The sequence below is a fragment of the Canis lupus genome, chromosome 5 (genome assembly GCF_011100685.1).
Source record: "Canis lupus familiaris isolate Mischka breed German Shepherd chromosome 5, alternate assembly UU_Cfam_GSD_1.0, whole genome shotgun sequence".
Taxonomy (NCBI): Eukaryota; Metazoa; Chordata; class Mammalia; order Carnivora; family Canidae; genus Canis; species Canis lupus.
The window spans coordinates 14,801,801-14,821,237 of record NC_049226.1 but is presented as its reverse complement, the minus strand read 5'-3'; the positions used below and the strand labels follow the sequence as shown (position 1 = coordinate 14,821,237).

General features: G+C 46.5%; 1 protein-coding gene and 2 long non-coding RNA genes across 3 annotated transcripts; 2 read left to right on the top strand and 1 right to left on the bottom strand.

Annotated features, from left to right (window-relative positions):
* Positions 1 to 307: 307 nt before the first annotated feature.
* Positions 308 to 1,554, top strand: LOC102154262. Its single transcript, XR_005359187.1, has 2 exons — positions 308 to 917; positions 1,242 to 1,554. It is a non-coding gene; the product is annotated as an uncharacterized LOC102154262 (long non-coding RNA).
* A 4,629-nt stretch (positions 1,555 to 6,183) lies between these two features.
* Positions 6,184 to 9,145, bottom strand: LOC106558794. Its single transcript, XR_005359188.1, has 3 exons — positions 8,689 to 9,145; positions 6,414 to 6,605; positions 6,184 to 6,228 (listed from the first exon to the last, which is right to left on the bottom strand). It is a non-coding gene; the product is annotated as an uncharacterized LOC106558794 (long non-coding RNA).
* VPS11 (VPS11 core subunit of CORVET and HOPS complexes) lies at positions 8,797 to 18,541 on the top strand. Its single transcript, XM_038535943.1, has 16 exons — positions 8,797 to 9,024; positions 9,578 to 9,726; positions 9,819 to 9,954; positions 10,279 to 10,442; positions 11,053 to 11,300; positions 12,009 to 12,210; positions 12,589 to 12,740; positions 13,699 to 13,885; positions 14,494 to 14,640; positions 14,722 to 14,910; positions 15,032 to 15,193; positions 15,401 to 15,540; positions 15,626 to 15,828; positions 15,961 to 16,132; positions 17,677 to 17,899; positions 18,029 to 18,541. The coding sequence occupies exons 1-16, from the start codon at positions 8,838 to 8,840 to the stop codon at positions 18,191 to 18,193; spliced, it is 2,826 nt and encodes a 941-aa protein (XP_038391871.1). The 5' UTR covers positions 8,797 to 8,837; the 3' UTR covers positions 18,194 to 18,541.
* Positions 18,542 to 19,437: the final 896 nt, after the last annotated feature.

The following is a 19,437-nucleotide window of genomic DNA, read 5'->3' as shown; positions in this document are numbered from 1 at the left end:
CCCCCGAAGCCGGCTGGGGCCCCGGAGGCCGCCGAGGGGCCAGTCCGCCGGTTGGGGGAAAACCGCCGACGCCCGCCGGGGATTGGACCACGTCACGGGCCCCGCGCCCGCCCCGGTGCGCTCCCGGACCTTTCCGGCCTCCCGCACCGGATGCCCGGCGGCCGGGGTCGGGAGCCGGGGGACCCCGGTGCGGCGGGCGCACGGACGGTCCCGCGCTCGGCCCTGTTTCTCCGGCCTCCTGCGGAGCCCCGGCCGCGGGGGGGAGTGAGCCGCGTCCCCTCCGCAGCCACGCGGAAGAGGTGCTCGCTTGCTGTTGGTGTTGGACCGCCCTGGGCTTTGGATGGAAATCAGCATGGCCGCGCTTCAGGGGTGGCCCACCCCGCCCCGGTCCCCCGGTGACACTGAAGCCACTGGCAGAGATGCCCGCCAGTGGGACGGAGATGACACTTGGATCGGTGGCGGAATTTGGCCGGGACTCCTTACTCTGAGCTCCATTTATTTATGAGAGACACGGAGAGACAGAGATGGGCTCCCTGCGGTGGGGGGGGGGGGGGGTCAGTGCAATACTCAGTCCCAGGACCCAGGGATCACGACCTGAGCCAAAGGCAGACGCTCAACCTCTGAGCCACCCACGTGTCCCTCTAAGCTCCATTTTTAGGGACAGAATATTCCAAAATGCCATGCCCTGTACATAAAAGAGAGACTTTTATTTGTGAGGCTGTAATTGATCTTAAATGCACCACCTCAGATTTTCATTCCATTAAATTTTGTGTATCTTCCCTTCTCTTTTCCTGCTTCGAAATCCAAATTAAAGTACCTCGGACAGGTATTTGGCGCTCCTCCCTCCCTTCTGTCTATTTTGCAGCTCTTGAAGTGTGCGCGGCCCTTGGAGAGCGCTCCTCTCCCATTTTATTCATGTGAGCGCGCTTTTCTTAATTTTGGAAAATTGTTCTGTTTCCTCCTCTCCCCAAGTCGACTCTCGGCCTCCCTTTTACAGGAGTCTCCCCCGAAGGCCCTGGGCAGAACTTTTTTTTTTTTTTTTAAGATTTTATTATTCATTGGGGGAGGCGGGGCAGAGACACAGGCAGAGGGAGAAGCAGGCTCCGTGCAGGGACCCCGACGTGGGACTCGATCCTGGGTCTCCAGGATTAGGCCCTCGGCCAAAGGCAGGCGCTAAACCGCTGAGCCACCCAGGGATGCCCTAAGAGATTATGTATCTGTTCTTTCTTTACATTTTTCAGGATTCTTCAGGAGACAGAGAAATCAGGTGTCTATACTTAGAAGATAAACCTACTGGCAGTACCAGGGAGAGATCTGTTTTTCTTCAATCTGAATTGTTCAGTCTTCATATGGAGACCTTGGTAGAAACAAGGAGAAATAAAACCTTTTGATACCATCCTCAACCTCAACTCTCTCTGGACTACTTGCTATTATGAGTGTGGTGTGTAACCTTCCAGATCTCTTCCTGTCCACTTACTGTACATAGTATCTTGAAACATGTAGTTTTTGCTGTTTTCTAAATGATGAAATATTACATAATTAGATTGTTCGCAATTTGCTTTTTTGTGTGTGTGTGTGACTAATAACAGATCACGGAGCCTTTTCCTTGTCAGTGTGTAAAGATTCACCTCATTGTTTACTGCTATAGAACATTGCATAGCATGGGGGTTGTTTAGCCGCAGTAATGGACATATGTTGTCATTTCAGTTCCACAGAAAGATTTTGTTTCTGTATGACTGCCTTTACTTTTGAGTAGCTATCTGGGAGGGTAGATTCTTAGCAATCATTTCAAACAGATGCATTTTTAATGTTTATTGGGCCTCTGTCTTAGGTGCTGTACTAGGTGTGGGATTCCCAAGATGGGGATGACTATGTCCTTGTTTTTAGAAAAATCACAGTCTGTTGGGAAACAAATATATTCATGGTTTCAATGCACTCATTAAAAACCTATTGAATGGCTACAAGTTGGGACAGAAAGAAGATCAGTGTCCTCTGCTCTTGAGCTCTGATCCCCAGAATATCCTTGATGGGAGCACAGGTTTGCTGCAGCTAAGGTTTTTGACCTGGGTATCTGTCCCCCTGGGAGATACAGCAGGTGCAAGTACTCTGGGGAGCCTCACCTGTTTTGTTCTCTGACCAAAGAGGAGAATAGTGTTTCCCAGAACATCCTGTAAAACAATGGGAAAATTTGAAGGTAAATAACATGATTTAGGTCGACCAAGGCATCTAAATTCACTAGTTCTCGTTTAGAGTAACTTCTTAATATTTGAGGACTACATCCCTTCCCCACATGGAGCAGAAACCCACAACTTGCCATCTTGCAGGACATGTGTCATAGTGACAGAAGATTGAAATGAACACATTAGCAAAGGCGTATGCATACATTATAAACCATGCATGTTGTCATGTGCTGAGGGCAGTGTTATCAGGGCAAACATCCTGATTCAGGAGAATTTTAACTTAGGTGTCACCCAGCAACCCCAATCTTAGGTTTACATGTAACAAATGTCTTACATATATTCACCAAGAGACTGTTTGTAACGGCTTTATTCATAATAGCCCCAAATTGAATATTACCCACTCATCAGTAGTTGGATGGGTGAATAAATTGTGGTGGATTCACACAATATAATTCTATACAGCAGTGAAAATAAATGGTCTGCTATTCATTCTGCAACTTAATCCCACAAAGATAATATTGAGTGAAAAAAGAAGCCAAAGAGTACATACTTTATGATTTCACTTATATAAAGTTTAAAACATATTATGAATTTGAATAGGATGGAGGGGTGGATAAGCAGGCAAAACTAAGCTGTGTTGATGGTGGTAGTGTTTAGTGCATAACAGCTTTCTTGGGGTGCTGGCAGTGCTCTCTTTGCCTTGGTTGCAGTGGCTTTGTGAAAATGAACTGTAGTATATATGCTTTTCCATATATGTTATACTCCAATAACTTTTTAGAAGATTTTATTTATTCATGAGAGACAGAGAGAAGCAGAGACATAGGCAGAGGGGGACATAGGTGCCATGCAGGGAGCCTGATGTGGGACTCGATCCCAGGACTTCAGGATCATGCCCTGGGCCGAAGGCAGGTGCTCAACTGCTGAGCCACCCAGGCGCCCCTACTCCAATAATAATTTAAAAAACCTTTTGTATGTGTTGCACAAAAGAGTAGAGGGTTTGATTTTGCTGGAAACCTTGGGCAGGGGAAAACTCACTTAGCAGAAAAAGCTGCACCAGGATAAGTATTTTTCTACTTCAGTGGTTTTAGAATTACAAAGGAAATATGGTTACTGAAGAAAACTTGATGATGGAGAACATAGGAAAAACAAAGAATAAAATAAAAACCATCCACAATTGAATTTTCTAAATTAAACATGTTTATGTTTATTTTATGTCATTATGTGTAAAGCCACACACTCACTTGAGACTTAACAGAGATAACATTTTGTGACTTTTTCGTTTAACTTACTGAGAACATTTCCCTACATCATTTTTTTTCTCTACAGAATTTTCAGTGGCTATCTTTATAGAATTGCAGCATGAAGAACTATAATTTATTTACCAAGGTTACTATTTGACAATCACGTTGTTTCCTTCTTTTCTGCTATTATAAAATTGCAATAGACACTTCATGACAAATCTTTATGCAAATTTATCCCTTTTAATCTACTTAGTATAAATTCCCAGAAGTGGTTATGCAGGCTTAAATTCCTCTTTAGGCATTTCGTATATATTGCCAAATTGCTCTCCAGAAAGGTTTATTACATGTGCTCCCAACAGCAGTGATGACAGTCTCTGTATCCTTAAGGACACTATGAAGGATACTGGCGCATTTCTACAGTCCTAATATTATGAATTTGAATAGGATGGAGGGGTGGATAAGCAGACAGGATTGGGAACATTTCCCAGTTTGCATTGAGATAGGGATGATTATGTGTCAAGAGAAAGCAAGACTTGCAGTGTTCTTGAATTCTGTGATTTCATGACCACATGGAAAATCACTCAGAATTATGAACAGATTTATGGAATTGAGTTTCTTAAAAAAAAAAAAAAGTTAAATCAAGCACCCAGAATATGGGGCTTTAGATTTGGACAGGCCTGGATTTGCCTGTACACAACATTTCCTACCTGTGTGACTCCAGGCAGTTGTTTAGCTTTCCTGAGCCTCAGTTTCTAAGGCATTAAAAGCGACATGCTGCAGTGCCTGGGAGGCTCAGTCGGTTAAGTGTCTGCCTTCGGCTCAGGTCATGGTCCCAGGATCCTGGAATCAAATCCCATATTGGGCGCCCTGCTCAGTGGGGAGCCTGCTTCTCCCTCTGCTTCCCCTCCCCACTCAAGTTCTCTCTCTCTCTCACTTGTGCTCTCTGTCTCAAATAAGATCTTAAAAAAAATAAAAATAAAAAAAATAAAAGCTACATGGTAGTATGAGTCTTACAGGGTTGACGTAAAAGGGGAAAGTGCTTAGCACAGCGCTTGAGATGGCCTAAGCACCAAATATACATTAACTACTTGTTTTTGTTCTTAGTCTAGAGAAATACAACTTAAAAATGGGCACTACTGCAGTGTTAAAAGTTTGGTTAAGTGCTTTGCCAAATTCATGGGGAATTTCCTTTCCCTTTTGTGGGCCAGATTTTCACAGTCCATAATTAGCTAATTGCTTCCTCCTATGTCACTATGGCTTTGGAACTTGGGCTCTCCTGTACGGGGAGACTTCAGAGTTTATTTTAGATTGACCTTCCTGTTGCTAACATGGAAACTTTTAGCCTTTTTAGGGACTAAGAGAAAAACCCAGACCTTTCAGTAGTCTGGAAAATGATTTCTACCCAGAAAGCCAGATGAGAAAGAAACAAAACAAACATAGAAAATAAAAATGAGCAGTCAGAACAAGAAGTGTTCTTGTTTTAGGGCCCTTGGGTGGCTCAGTGGTTGAGCATCTGCCTTTGACTCAGGGCATGATCCTGGAATCGGGTCCCACATCGGGCTCCGGCTTCCCGCAGGAGCCTGCTTCTCCCTCTGCCTGTGTCTCTACCTCTCTCTCTCTATCTCTTATTAATAAATAAATTAAAAAAAGAAGTGTTCCTGTTGTGCTCCAGTAGATATGACTGTTTTGTACGTCACAGGAAGCAGTTTGCTGAAGGGGAAAAGCGAGTCCATGGCTAGGCATTCCTTGATTCTGAATTGCGATCTCTTTAATTTCAAGCTAAGGAGTTGAATTGTCTCTTGATCTTCAGTCCCTAAAGAACTCATGTTCTCCATATGCAGAACTGAATTAGTATATCATTTTCTGTGCAGTTTGCCTGCTTATCTTCCTCACTATATTGAAGTTCCTGGACTCAGACAAATATAATAAAAAGGCAAATCCTGGGGTATGTTCTAACAAGTATACCTAGCTTCACACTCCAGAAAAGCATCTAATTAAAGGTTGGGGAACTGAAGAACTTTGATGTGCTTGCCGAGAGTCACTTAAACCTCTTAGGGACTTCATTTCTCACCAGAGATAATGATACTTCTGCAAATGGTTGCTATTAAAAGTCCATACAAAAAATAAAAAAATAAAAAAAATAAAAGTCCATACAAAGTTAAAATGCTCTGTTAAGTATAATTCATAACATAAAATTAAGGTGGTCATGGTCAGTCCTTTCTATGTCCCCCATGGTGGTGATTGAGCTCCCTAAAGGGCAAGAATAATGTCTTGTTCATATTTATATTCTGGGCATTTAGTACAATTGCAGGATAGTGAGTACTTGATACATATTTGTTAAAAGAGGCAAGAGAGGAAGGCAGTAAGTCTGAAGAGGTGCAGTGGGTTGCTAATCTCTGCCTTGGTACCCTCATGAGTAAGAAGACCAAAGGGGCACAGTCTTTACCAGGTTCAGATGTTATAGGAAGACTCTGAGCCTCTGCCTTTGGACAGTAGGGGGAGCACCCATGTGAACAGCAAAGATGCCACTCTGTTCACATCTCTGCTTTCACATCGCTTCTTTATTTTATTGAAAAAAATGACTGATATACAACATTGTGTTAGTTTCAAGCATAAAACCTATTGATTTATATACATTACAAAATGGTCACCATGGGGATCCCTGGGTGGCTCAGCGGTTTGGCGCCTGCCTTTGGCCCAGGGCGCGATCCTGGAGTCCAGAGATCGAGTCCCACGTCGGGCACCTGGCATGGAGCCTGCTTCTCCTCCTCCTGTGTCTCTGCCTCTTTCTCTCTCTCTTTCTGTGTCTATCATAAATAAAAATAAATAAATAAATCTTAAAAAAAAAACCCAAAATGGTCACCATGTAAATCTAGTTAACCATCAGTTGCCACACAAAATTTTCATAACTTTTTATTGACTATATTCCCTATGTTGTATATTGCATCCCCTGTCTTATTCATTGTATAAAATACCATTTAATCCCCTTTACCTGGGGTGCCTGGATGGTTCAGTCGGTTGAAAGGGTAGGTCGTGATTTCGGCTCAGGTCATGATTTCAGGGTCATGGGATCCAGCCTGGTGTGGAGCTCCGCACTTGGCTGGGAGTCTGCCTGGGACTCTCTCTCCCTCTCCCTCTGCTCCTCCCCCTGCTTGCACGTGCTCTCTCTAAATAAAAGTAAAATCTTAAAAAAAAAAAAAAAGACAATCCCCTTAACTATTTCACCCATCCTTCACCCCCTCACCTCACATTGATGCTTTTTTTTTTAATGTAAGCTGTGCATCCAATGTTATGAGTTGATGGTCCCAAGATCAAGAGTCGCATGCTCTACTGACTGAACCAGCCAGGCACCCTCTACGTTGCTTCTTTTTTTAAAAAATTTTTTTAAAATTTGTATTTATTTATGATAGTCACACACAGAGAGAGAGAGAGAGAGTCAGAGACATAGGCAGAGAGAGAAGCAGGCTCCATGCACCGGGAGCCCGACGTGGGATTCGATCCCGAGTCTCCAGGATCACGCCCTGGGCCAAAGGCAGGTGCCAAACCGCTGCGCCACCCAGGGATCCCTGCTTCTTTTAACATATATTATTCATAGTCTTTTAAAAATTTTTTAAAAATTATTTATTCATGAGAGACAGAGAGACGCAGAGACACAGGCAGAGGAAGAAGTAGGCTCTATGCAGGGACCCTGAAGTGGGACTGGATCCCCAGTCTCCGGGATCAGGCCCTGGACTGAAGGTGGCGCTAAACCGCTGAGCCACCAGGGCTGCCGGATTCCCCCTATTCATAGTCTTAACTGACATACTATCAAAAAATTCTAATGAATGGTACAAAATATACTCAGTGGGTGAAAGTGGACCCAGTCTACTCCCCATTTGTGCTTCTGCCCATGGGTTCAGATCCTGAAACTGTGACAGAGGAAAGAAACCTGAGCTGGATGTCTGGAAATCTATGTGCCTGGTGGTGGTGGCTAGACTGTTTCTTCCTCTCACTTATCTCTTTAGCAAATGGGCACTACCTTTTCTATCAACCAGATTGAGGAGTGGAGGGGGTAAGAGGAAAATCATCCACATTCATACTTTCAACCAAACATGGAACATTTACCAGCAATGTTAGGCCTGGTTCATGGTAAACAAAACGCAGCCCCCGCTCTCTGGGAGCTCCAGCTGGTGGGAATAAGGAGTAAAATATTCTGGAAATAAAAAGCTGTGGGGGAGAGGGGTGCAAAAGAAACTTCACAAATACTAACCACATGGTCAATTTTTCATATGTCCACATTATCTCAAAATGACTGTCACTCCTGTACCCAGCTCCTCGTGACACCAAACTATACACCTACAGTTTTCCACCCAAACAGTTGGTTTAGCCAGAGATGGAAATGGTGGGTGGCCATGGAATATCTCAGACAATTGCCGCTTGTTAAATCACTCAGCTCTTAGAGATGCCCCTTCTAGGCTTTTCCCTGTGTTCGGCTTATGTCCCATACCCTCCCACAATAGGAAAGGGAAAAAAAGCCCACGTTCCTGAGAATTCCCGCACCATGAGTATTTCCTAGCTTCGTTAAGAAACACATTTTACGTGTATAATTCGTGCCACACACTCTGACAGAGGGACACAAAAACGAAAGTAAGACACTGGTTCGCAATCTGTGTCTGGTGGCAGACACAAGGTTCTAATTTTATTTCCCTGCTCCTACAGCTGGAAAAGCATTTTCACAAACCGTGGTTCATTTATGCCTCAAAACAGTCCTGGGAGCTCAGAACATAACATATTTAGGAAAAGTGGGTTACAATTCACAACGAGCATGACATCTTTTTTTTTTTTTTTTTTTGAGAGAGAGAGAGAGAGAGAGAACACGCGAGCAGGGGGAGCGGCAGAAGAAGAGAGAGAATCTCAAGCGGACTCTGCGCGGAGCCCAGAGCTGGAGGCAGGCTCAATCCCAGGACCCTGAGATCACCACCTGGGCGGAAATCAAGAACGGGATGGTTAACCGACTGAGCCAGCCACGCGCCTGGCTTTCCTTATCTTGATCCCTCACTGCCCATGCATTTAACAAGGAAGGAAACTGATACTCAAGAGGAGAGAGGTCCAGCACTTCAGAAGCATGTTAGCCAAAAAAAAAAAAGAAGAAGAAGAAGAAGAAGAAGAAGAAGAAGAAGAAGAAGCAGCAGCAGCAGCAGCAGCAGCAGCAGCAGCATGTTAGCCAGGGCAGGTACAGAACCGGCAAACTCGCAAACCACAAAGCAAGCGGCTGCTGGGAGTCCTACCTCCGGTCGCCCCGCCTACCGCCCTGGGGAAGCTGTCACTCGGACTCCACGGCGCATGTGCACTCAGGCTCCAGGAAGCTGTCCCGTCACGTGACCCGCGCGCTCCTCTCACATGACCTCCCTCCTGGAGGCGGGGACCTTCGGCCAAGATGGCGGCCTACCTGCAGTGGCGGCGCTTCGTTTTCTTCGACAAGGAACTGGTGAAGGAGCCGCTAGGCAATGATGGGGCTGCTCCCGCAGCTGCACCTGCCTCAGGACCCGCTGCCTCCAAGTTCCTTTGCCTCCCTCCCGGCATCACTGTCTGCGACTCAGGCCGAGGGAGCCTCGTCTTTGGAGATATCCTTCCTCTGGAGCCGTCCCCTCCCGGGATCCCTGAAGAGATCCACTTGGGATGGAATCTGTCGGGCAGAGGGTTTCGTGCGTGCCACTTTCCTTTAGATGGGCGTCCAATGCTCCTGTGGTCTGAGGAAAGAAAGAAGGAAGTCCATGCTCTAACTTGTTGCCAACTAAGCAATCCTGGGCAAGTTATTTAACCTTTCTGGGCTTCAGTTTACTTCTCTGTTAAAGTGGCATGAAATATCCACTTGGCAAGGTTATTTTTAAGATCAATCAAAACAATGGATGCAAGTAGGCTTTACAAGATGATTATATAAGGTGTCATTATCTCCCGGGCCCAAGGAGATAAATAAGACCAAGGGTTTGCTGCTTTGTTTTCATAGTGTTGTTATTAAACTCTGGCCTTTTCCACTCTTTAAGATGGGGACTTTCCAGAAATGATATATGGGAAAATCCTTGAGAAATTCTAAAGAGCTGAATGTATGTCAGTAGTTATATGCATTCTGGTCTAAATATCTCTCCTTGGAAAGGAGGCTCCTTGACTACTCTGAACATATGGAAGGCCAAATCTGGTTCTTGCCTCGCTCCCTACAGCCTACAGGCTTCCAAGCCTACAAACTCCGGGTGACACACCTGTACCAACTGAAGCAGCACAATATTTTGGCATCTGTTGGTGAAGATGAAGAAGGCATCAACCCCCTGGTGAGTCCTAGAAAGGAAGGGGGAAAGAATCAGAAGACTAGGAACAGTTGTTGGAGGGGACTAGCATTCACACATCTGAGATCCGTTCACAGGTAAAGATCTGGAACCTGGAGAAGAGAGATGGTGGCAATCCACTCTGCACCCGAATCTTCCCTGCCATCCCAGGAACAGAGCCGACTGTTGTGTCTTGTTTGACTGTCCACGAAAATCTCAACTTTATGGCCATCGGTAAGCAAAAGGCAAAGCTGACACTCTGTAATTCCTTATAGATTTTCTTCAAAGTTGCTTCTGCAGCTTGTCTTCATTGTTTTAATGAGATCACTTTGTACTGAACTCAGGCCTTTGAGATATTACAGTTTGGAATGGGAAAGCATTTAGTTTTGTTCTTTGAAGAAGAGTCCGTGAGTACCAATTTTATGTTAACCATTGGAGAACTTGGGTATAAGGAGGAAGCTTGTCACTTCCAACAAGTGCTTCAAATGGTCTTTTCCCCCTTCTGTGCTTCCTGATCTTTTCAGCCTAAGTAAAGTGCTGTTTCCTGCTCTCCTCCAGGTTTCACAGATGGCAGTGTTACATTGAACAAAGGAGACATCACCCGGGACCGGCATAGCAAGACCCAGATTCTGCACAAGGGCAACTATCCTGTAACTGGACTGGCCTTTCGCCAAGCAGGAAAGATCACTCATTTGTTTGTTGTGACAACTGAGAATGTTCAGGTATGACTAGGACCTCCGCGGTTAGATGCAGTCAGGAAAGGGTTCTCCGTTAGATGCAGTCAGGAAAGGGTTCTCCATTGCTCAGGGGCCTAGGGTAAGGAACTGACAAGAGTTCCTTAAATTTTTCATCTTGTAGCCTTGAGTCATTTGCCCTGCTTAGTATTTTATTTCTTCACTTATAAGAGGAGGAAGAGTCAGAATTAGGAAAAGAACTAGGGCTTGTAGTTAAAGACCTGAATTTTCTTCCTAACTTGTTAAGTGACATTGGACAAGTTGCTTTACTTTGCTGGTTCCTGATGCTCTTCTAATTTCTGGCAGCCTACTGTCAGGAATAGTCTTTTGGTAAAACAGTTCAAGATTATTGCATCTCTTGTGGTGGCAGGATTCCGTTAATAGGTAGTGATAGTACACACACAGGAAGAAAATGTGGTGCCTGCTTATATATTTCATAGATGGGTGATGGTTAACGGACAAAGCAAGCACCAGGGAAAGTCTTAGGGTACTATGAGTTAAAAAGAGAGAGCGAGCCAGTGTGGAGATGGGAACACCTTTGGGAAGGCATAGATGCCCCCTCTTGAAAGGTAGCCTGTTAACCCCTTTCTTCTCGCAGTCCTATATAGTTTCTGGAAAGGACTACCCTCGTGTGGAGTTGGACACCCATGGTTGTGGACTGCGCTGCTCAGCCCTAAGTGACCCTTCACAGGACCTGCAGTTCATAGTGGCAGGAGATGAATGTGTCTACTTGTACCAACCTGATGAACGTGGGCCCTGCTTTGCGTTTGAGGGCCATAAGCTCATCGCTCACTGGTTTAGAGGCTACCTTGTCATTGTCTCCCGTGACCGGAAGGTTTCTCCCAAGTAAGGACTCCAGGGAAAGGGAGAGAGCTATCCTTGTTCCCCAGAATTTGCATGGTTTTAAAATCCTAATACCTGGATCCTGTCAATCTCCTACTTTGGTTTTACGTATACTGCTCTCACACCTAGATTCAGTTGTAATGTTTTTACTGAAAAATGTATTTTTGCTAAAGACATTTGCTAAGCAGCTCTGGTGCACTAGAGGGGATTTCGGACCTCTTTTTGTACTTTTTTTGCTCTTTAGTCAAAATAAATTGGGTGGAGGAACAAGGAAATGAGTAGAGAAGTTGGGCAGGGCTGGGGAGTGCAGAACACAGTATTTTTATACTGAGCCACCTGAAAGACCTACCACCTGGGCAGGTCTTCTGCGTGAGGAAAGTGATCTTTGTCAACATTGGTTTGTTTTCATTCAGCATAAAGCAGAGTGTCTCACATATACCAGGTGCTAAATATATTAAAAGAAAGGGTGTTTGAACATACTTAATTTTTTAATCTATTGCTTATGTTAATCACAGAATCCTGAAGGGTAGGTCAGGTCTGTCTGTCCTCTTCCTATGACTGTCAGGGCAATGCTGCATTTATGGGTTACGCTGCTAGAAGGGCCAAAGGGTGATTTGTTCCGGGTGGAATGGGCAGCACCAAAGTTGTTACGTAAGGGGGAGCTGAGACAGAGGTGGTATAAATATCTGGTGCTTTTTCTTTTCCACACAGGTCAGAGTTTACCAGTAGGGACTCACAGAGCTCCGACAAGCAGATTCTCAACATCTACGACCTGTGCAACAAGTTTATAGCCTATAGTGCCGTCTTTGAGGATGTAGTGGATGTGCTTGCTGAGTGGGGCTCCCTGTACGTGCTGACGCGGGATGGGCGGGTCCACGCACTGCAGGAGAAGGACACACAGACCAAACTGGAGGCAAGGCCACCAGGTTCCCAGAGCTGGCCACAGGCACCCAGACGCAGCTGTAGGAACAGGCTCCCCAAGTCACCTTGGCCAGGGTGTTTTCTTCCCTTTGGGGTACAGGCTTTCCCAGCTTCCTTAGAGTAGAATTACAAGGCAAATGGTCTGGGATGAGGTCTCAGAGGGAGATAATGGCTGGGTCCCCTCTGTCTGCCAAGAGCCTTGCAAGGTAAGGCGATCCTGGCCTTGAGGCTATTTGAGGGGTCTCGCCCTGTCTAGGACCTAGGCAGATCAGAGCTCTAGGAACGTCTGGGTTGTGCATTCTAGGTACATTCTGGGAAGATGATGTCTCTGGATGGCCTCTACCAATTTTCTAATCTCTCCCCCTTCCAGATGCTGTTTAAGAAGAACCTATTTGAGATGGCCATTAACCTGGCCAAGAGCCAGCACCTGGACAGTGATGGGTTGGCCCAGATCTTCATGCAGTATGGGGACCATCTCTACAGCAAGGGCAACCACGATGGGGCTGTTCAGCAGTATATACGGTCTGTCCCGGAGTGCTTTAGGATATAGCTTTGCATGCAGCCAGATAGGCTAATGGCTGGGTTTGGGTGAGGGGAGCAGACTCTACCAGAACCACCCTTTCTTTCTGCAGGAACTGTGATGGCCTGAGTGAGAAGACAGTACACTTAATTGCAAAGGGAGCCCTTAAGGTTAAATATTACATGACCAAGATACAATTAGGCCAACAAATACTTCTTGTCTTAAACCTTAGTCCAGCCTCTGTTAATATTCATTTTAGGGGTGGCCAGCTGGCTCGTTGGTTGAGCATTCAACTCTTAATCTCAGGGCCATGAGTTCAAGCCCCACATTGGGCATATAGCTTAGTTTAAAAGAAAAAAAAAATTGTTTTGACCTGATTCTTTCAAGGGAAAAAGGTATTCATGTCTTGGCTTCCACAGTTTCTTCTTTTGGTACTAATTCCGGAAATTTTTTTTTTTAAATATTATTTATTTATTTATGATAGTCACACACACACACACACACACAGAGAGAGAGAAGCAGAGACACAGGCAGAGGGAGAAGCAGGCTCCATGCACCGGGAGCCCGACGTGGGATTCGATCCCGGGTCTCCAGGATCGCGCCCCGGGCCAAAGGCAGGCACCAAACCGCTGCGCCACCCAGGGATCCCATAATTCCGGAAATTTTTTGCTCTAATATAAGGGATTGTGGGAACCTGTCTAGCTTCTTTCCCTATCTCTCTAGAATTCCTGTTTTCAGCCAAGTTTAAGAATCAGTGTTCTGGAGCCTTGCTTCTCATGTGGTCTATAGTCTAGTGGTATTGATATGGTCTTTGTTAGAAATACAGAGTCTCAGGTCTCACCCCAGACCTACCAAAATAATTTACATTTTAAGAAGATCTGCTAGTGACTCCTATGCATATGAAAGTTTGAGAAGTATACTTACTGACCCAGATACTCTTTGATGCATGTGTCTCTCTAGAACCATTGGAAAGTTGGAGCCATCCTATGTGATCCGCAAGTTTCTGGATGCCCAGCGCATTCATAACCTGACTGCCTACCTACAGACCCTCCACCGGCAGTCCCTGGCCAACGCTGACCATACCACACTGCTGCTCAACTGCTACACCAAGCTCAAGGACAGCTCAAAGCTAGAGGAGTTCATCAAGGTGCAGGGTGGTGGGGGTCCCACTGAGCATGAGGTGGCTCCACCAGGGCTTGGCCTTCTTCAGCATATGGAGGGAGAGGGAAGAGCTGATCTTATTCGGAGGACCAGGACCCTCTAGCCTATAAACTGGGAAGAGGAACAACGTTTCCTACTAGTTCCCCCATCTCTGCTCTTGTTTTATGATGCCTGAACTTCCCATAGTATCTAAGCTCAGGGAATTAACACTGGGAGACTCCTGGGTCCCCAAAGGAGTCCCTGTAATAGTAGGGGCAGAGGAGGGCTTTGACTCTTAGAAACTCTGAGAAGCAAGAAGATGTAATGTTTTAAAACCATGGACTTTATTTCCTTTTTTTTTTGTTTTGTCTTCCACCATCTTGGTCATTATTGTTATCTTAAGAATCTGGGGGTGCCTGGCTGGTTCAGTCAGTAGAACACGTGACTCTTGATCTCTGGGTTGTGAGTTCAAGCCTCACATTAGGTCTAGAGCTTACTGGAAAAAAAAAAAAAAAAAGAAAGAAAGACAAAAGAATCTGGTCTTAGAATCAGATGCATGTCTCCCTTCCCCAACCCCATTTCTGCAAATGATTTTGTGTCACATCTCCCTGGCAGACAAAGAGTGAGAGTGAAGTCCACTTTGATGTGGAGACAGCCATCAAGGTTCTCCGGCAGGCTGGCTACTACTCCCATGCCCTCTACTTGGCTGAGAACCATGCACATCATGAGTGGTACTTAAAGATCCAGCTAGAGGACATCAAGGTAAGTGAGACAGACTGACTCTTTTTCTGGGACATCCCCAGGATGATGAGAGTGCTTCTTCTGCCCTTTCCCTCTCCACAGAATTATCAGGAAGCCCTACGGTACATCGGCAAGCTGCCTTTTGAGCAGGCAGAGAGCAACATGAAACGCTATGGCAAGATCCTCATGCACCATATACCAGAGCAGACGACCCAGTTGCTGAAGGGACTCTGTACAGACTATCAGCCTAGCCTTGAAGGCCGAGGCGATAGAGAGGCTCCTGGATGCAGGGTGAGACCTCAGGGAGAATGGTTTTTGAACAGCAGGGATCACCCGGGGGGCCTCAAGGGTATCATGCCCATTCACTCGGCCTCCTCTCAACCCCCTATCCCCTCTCCCGTCATCATCCTAGGCCAACTCAGAGGAGTTCATCCCCATCTTCGCCAACAACCCTCGAGAGTTGAAAGCCTTCCTGGAACACATGAGTGAAGTACAGCCTGACTCACCGCAGGGCATCTATGATACGCTCCTGGAGCTACGGTTGCAGAACTGGGCCCATGAGAAAGATCCACAGGTGAGGCCTCGCAGACGCTATGGGAGGTGCTGGAGAAGCTGTTCCTCTGTTCCTCTGCCTTCTGCAGTTGCATTCTTTAGATGAGTAACACTTCACCCCGGGGGCTGAATAGTCCTTGGTCAAGAGACAATCAAAGAGGCAGTTAATCGTCTCGAGAGACCCTGTAATTTTGCCCGTCTGTCCAGCAGCTCTGTCCTTCTGCCCTAGGTCAAAGAGAAACTTCATGCAGAGGCCATCTCCCTGCTGAAGAGCGGCCGCTTTTGTGACGTCTTTGACAAAGCCCTGGTCCTCTGCCAGATGCATGACTTTCAGGATGGGGTCCTTTACCTCTATGAACAGGGGAAGCTGTAAGATTTGGGACCACTTCAGGGAAGGGGGAAGGCTCGAGTTTTCCCGAGACGGTCCCTGAGGTGTGCCTTCCCCTGGCCCCAGGTTCCAGCAGATCATGCACTACCACATGCAGCACGAGCAGTACCGGCAGGTGATCGCTGTGTGTGAGCGCCATGGGGAGCAGGAGCCCTCCCTATGGGAACAGGCGCTCAGCTACTTTGCCCGGAAGGAGGAGGACTGCAAGGAGTATGTGGCAGCAGTGCTTAAGCACATTGAGAGCAAGAACCTCATGCCACCCCTTCTGGGTACTGGAGAGGATGGGATCGGGGGTGGTGGTGGGGGTGGGCTGCTGACGGCTCTGGGCCAGGGGCTCTTCCATTCTATCCAGATGGGGCTGGCTGATTCACTGTCTTGTTTTCCTCTGGACCCAATCTCAGTGGTGCAGACACTGGCCCACAACTCAACAGCTACCCTGTCTGTCATCCGGGATTACCTGGTCCAAAAACTGCAGAAACAGAGCCAGCAGATCTCACAGGATGAGCTCCGGGTGCGACGGTACCGAGAGGAGACCACCCGCATCCGCCAGGAGATCCAGGAGCTCAAGGCGAGGTACTTGACAGCTGGCCCTGTAGAGCAGTCCAGGGGATGACTTTGTTCTTCCCAGGGTGTCACTAAATACTTTTTGTAGAGGGTCACATGGAGCCTGTTCAAACATTTCGTTTTTCAAGATCTGTTTTAATGGAGGAATTCCAAAGGATGATTTAATCCATAGACCATTATTTTTTGGGTTTTGGAGAATGTTATCTTGTGGCAGGTACTTTTCTTTCTGTATGAGTCTATATTTTATTTCACCCCCCCTTTTTTTTCTTAAGATTTTATTTATTTATTCACAAGACACACACACAGAGGCAGAGATATAGGCCGAGGGAGAAGCAGGCTCCATGCAGGGAGCCTGAGCAGGACTCGATCCCAGGACCCTGGGATCACTACATGAGCCAAGGGCAGACACTCAGCCCCTGAGCCACCCAGACATCCCACTATTTTATTTCTCTTAAACACATTTAAGTTGTGGTTGGAAGCCATTCAGAAGTAAAAAAACTTTGTGTTAGAAAATACAGAAAGTGGATAACTTAGAAGTATTTATAGTATAGATTAATCTCCTACTTTAAAAAAAAAAAAAAATCTCCTACTTTTAGGTTTTAATCTGCCCTTAACATTGTAAAATATTTGAGAAGAACAGTTTCTTCATCTCACAAATACTTACTGAGCCCCTATCATATCTGAAGCACTGTTCTTAACAACACAGACAAAAAGCCCTGCTGTGTGGAGCTTACAGTGTGGAGGTAGAGACAGATCAAAATAAGCAGAATGTTGTGTCAGGTGATGATAAGGTCTAAGGAGAAAATTAGTTTCAGAAGGGGTGCAGGGTACAGAGCATCTGTATGTTGTCACGTATAAGGTGGCCAGGAACGGCCTCACTGGAAGGGTCACATCTGAGTAGAGACCTGAAAGGCCAGTACAGGCTCCCAATTATGGGAATGACTAAGTCACAGGGATGAAAATACAGTGTAGGGAGTATGGTCAGCGCTGTGGTCATAGCTGTTGTTGTTACAGCAGCTACACTGGTGATGATCACAGCATGACATAGAGACTTGTCAGTCACTGTGTTGTCCACTCGAAACTAATGTGACACACATCAGCAATGCTTCAATTAAAAAAAATAAGGACTCCTTCGTGGCTCAGTAGTTGAACGTCTGCCTTTGGCTCAGGTCATGATCCCAGGTCCTGGAATCGAGTCCCACATCAGGCTCCCCACAGGCAACCTGCTTCTCCTTTTGCCTATGTCTCTGTCACTCTCTCTGTGTTTCTCATTAATAAATAAATATATTTTTTTAAAATACACGAAAGACAATTTAGCAGTAGTTATGAAAACTGAAAGCATCAGTTGGACCTGCAGGGAACCTGCCGAGACTCACTGCAGGCCCAAGGCTGGTGGCCTCATTTGACTCCCTATTGGTAACAAGGGCAGGGCCTATATAGTTCCTTCCAGGAACCTCTCTTTCTTCCTCGACTGCAGCCGCCTCCTCTCTGTACCTGGCTCTTGGCTCTGCCCTTACTCTTTGCCACTTCTTTCTGGTCTCCCTTGCCTGCAGTCCAAAGATTTTCCAGAAGACCAAGTGCAGCATCTGTAACAGTGCCTTGGAGTTGCCCTCAGTCCACTTCCTCTGCGGCCACTCCTTCCACCAACACTGCTTTGAGAGTTACTCGGAAAGTGATGCCGATTGCCCCACCTGCCTCCCTGAAAACCGGAAGGTCATGGATATGATTCGGGCCCAGGAACAGAAACGCGATCTCCACGATCAGTTCCAGCACCAGGTGGGTGTGAGTGGGTGGATGACTGCCCCATTCACAGGGTGTCATGGGAGCATTAGCTAGTTTCTGTCTGTCCTCCTCACTTAGGACAGGGACCTGCAGTTCTGATTCTTCCCTCCTCTTTCCCTGCAGCTCAAGTGCTCGAATGATAGCTTCTCTGTGATTGCGGACTACTTTGGCCGAGGTGTTTTCAACAAATTGACTCTGCTGACCGACCCTCCCACGGCCAGGCTGAACGCAAGCCTGGAGGCTGGGCTGCAACGGGACTTGCTCATGCACTCCAGGAGGGGCACTTAAGCAGCTGGTGGGGAGGGGTGTGATAGTGAAGGCACAGCAGCAAGGACATGGGGGGCAGAGGCAAGGCTGTCACACAGGAGTCAGGCAGACATGCCCAGGACTCCGCCCCGATCTGATGCCATAGCCCTCAGGAGTAAAGGGGACTTTCTTTTTCTCCTTCTTTCTTTGGCCAGCCCGCCATTCCTCCTGTTGACTTTCTGAGCAGTGCGGATCATTCCAGACCAGCGGGGGAGGGCACCTCAGCAACCTCTGAGTATGAACAATAGCTGCTTTATTCTCTATCCAAGAGCACCAGGCTGTGCTTGGGTCCTTGCTCCCAGAATGTATAAATAAAAGAATATAATAGTTTGGGGGTTGCCGGGTTTATTCTGGGGACTTCCTGGTGATTCTTAGCTGGGCAAAATGTACTACTTTGCTCTTCTCTGGTAGAATTCCACTTCCTTTCCTGCACAGTTCCTTCCAGTAACGGGTGAGGTCTGTGGCACCTAGCAGACTTCGATTTACTGAAGAACTGCGAAAGTCCTATTACCTTTCTGCTCCAAGAGCAGCCTGGACTGAGGCCCCCCAACGGCACCTGCTCTGTAGTCTGGCTGGTCTCTATGGCTCTTGTTTGAACGGTGTTCAAGCAGGAGGCCAATTCTGGTGAGGACCCTGGGGTTTAGGCGTGCCTTTACAATGATGGGTAGGGTGGTGTCTCACTCGATTTAGTACCAGTTGATAAGTGGGATGAAGGGGCCTTTGCTGAAACATTTTTCCCTTCTTTCCAAAGTTGCCAGCTGCAGTTTGTGTTGCTAGTTGTCTGCCTATAATTTGGGTTACACTGCCTATTGGAAGACTGTCCTGGGGTGCTTGAGGGGCTCAGCTGGTTAAGCGGCTGGCTTTTGGTTTCAGCTCAGATCTTGATCTCAGGGTTGCAAGTTCAAGCCCCACATTGTGGTCCAAGCCCAGCATGGAGCCTACTTAAAAAATTAAAAAGAAAATTGCTCCAATGGGGTTGCTTAGCCCAAGAAAGTAACTTGGACATTGTGTTTTAGGTAGGATTTAGAAGGAGTAGATTTGTCGTGGCTAAAAATACTTTGTCAGCTGACCTAAGTTTGAATTCTGGTTTGATTTAGGGCATCTCTCAACTCGTCTGAGCCTCAGTTTTTTCATCTGTATGTCAGGAATAACACCTCCCTTGTACACCTGTAATGAAGGCTGAAGGAGCAATTGAGTGTCCAGTTCTTTTGATAGTGGTTAGCACG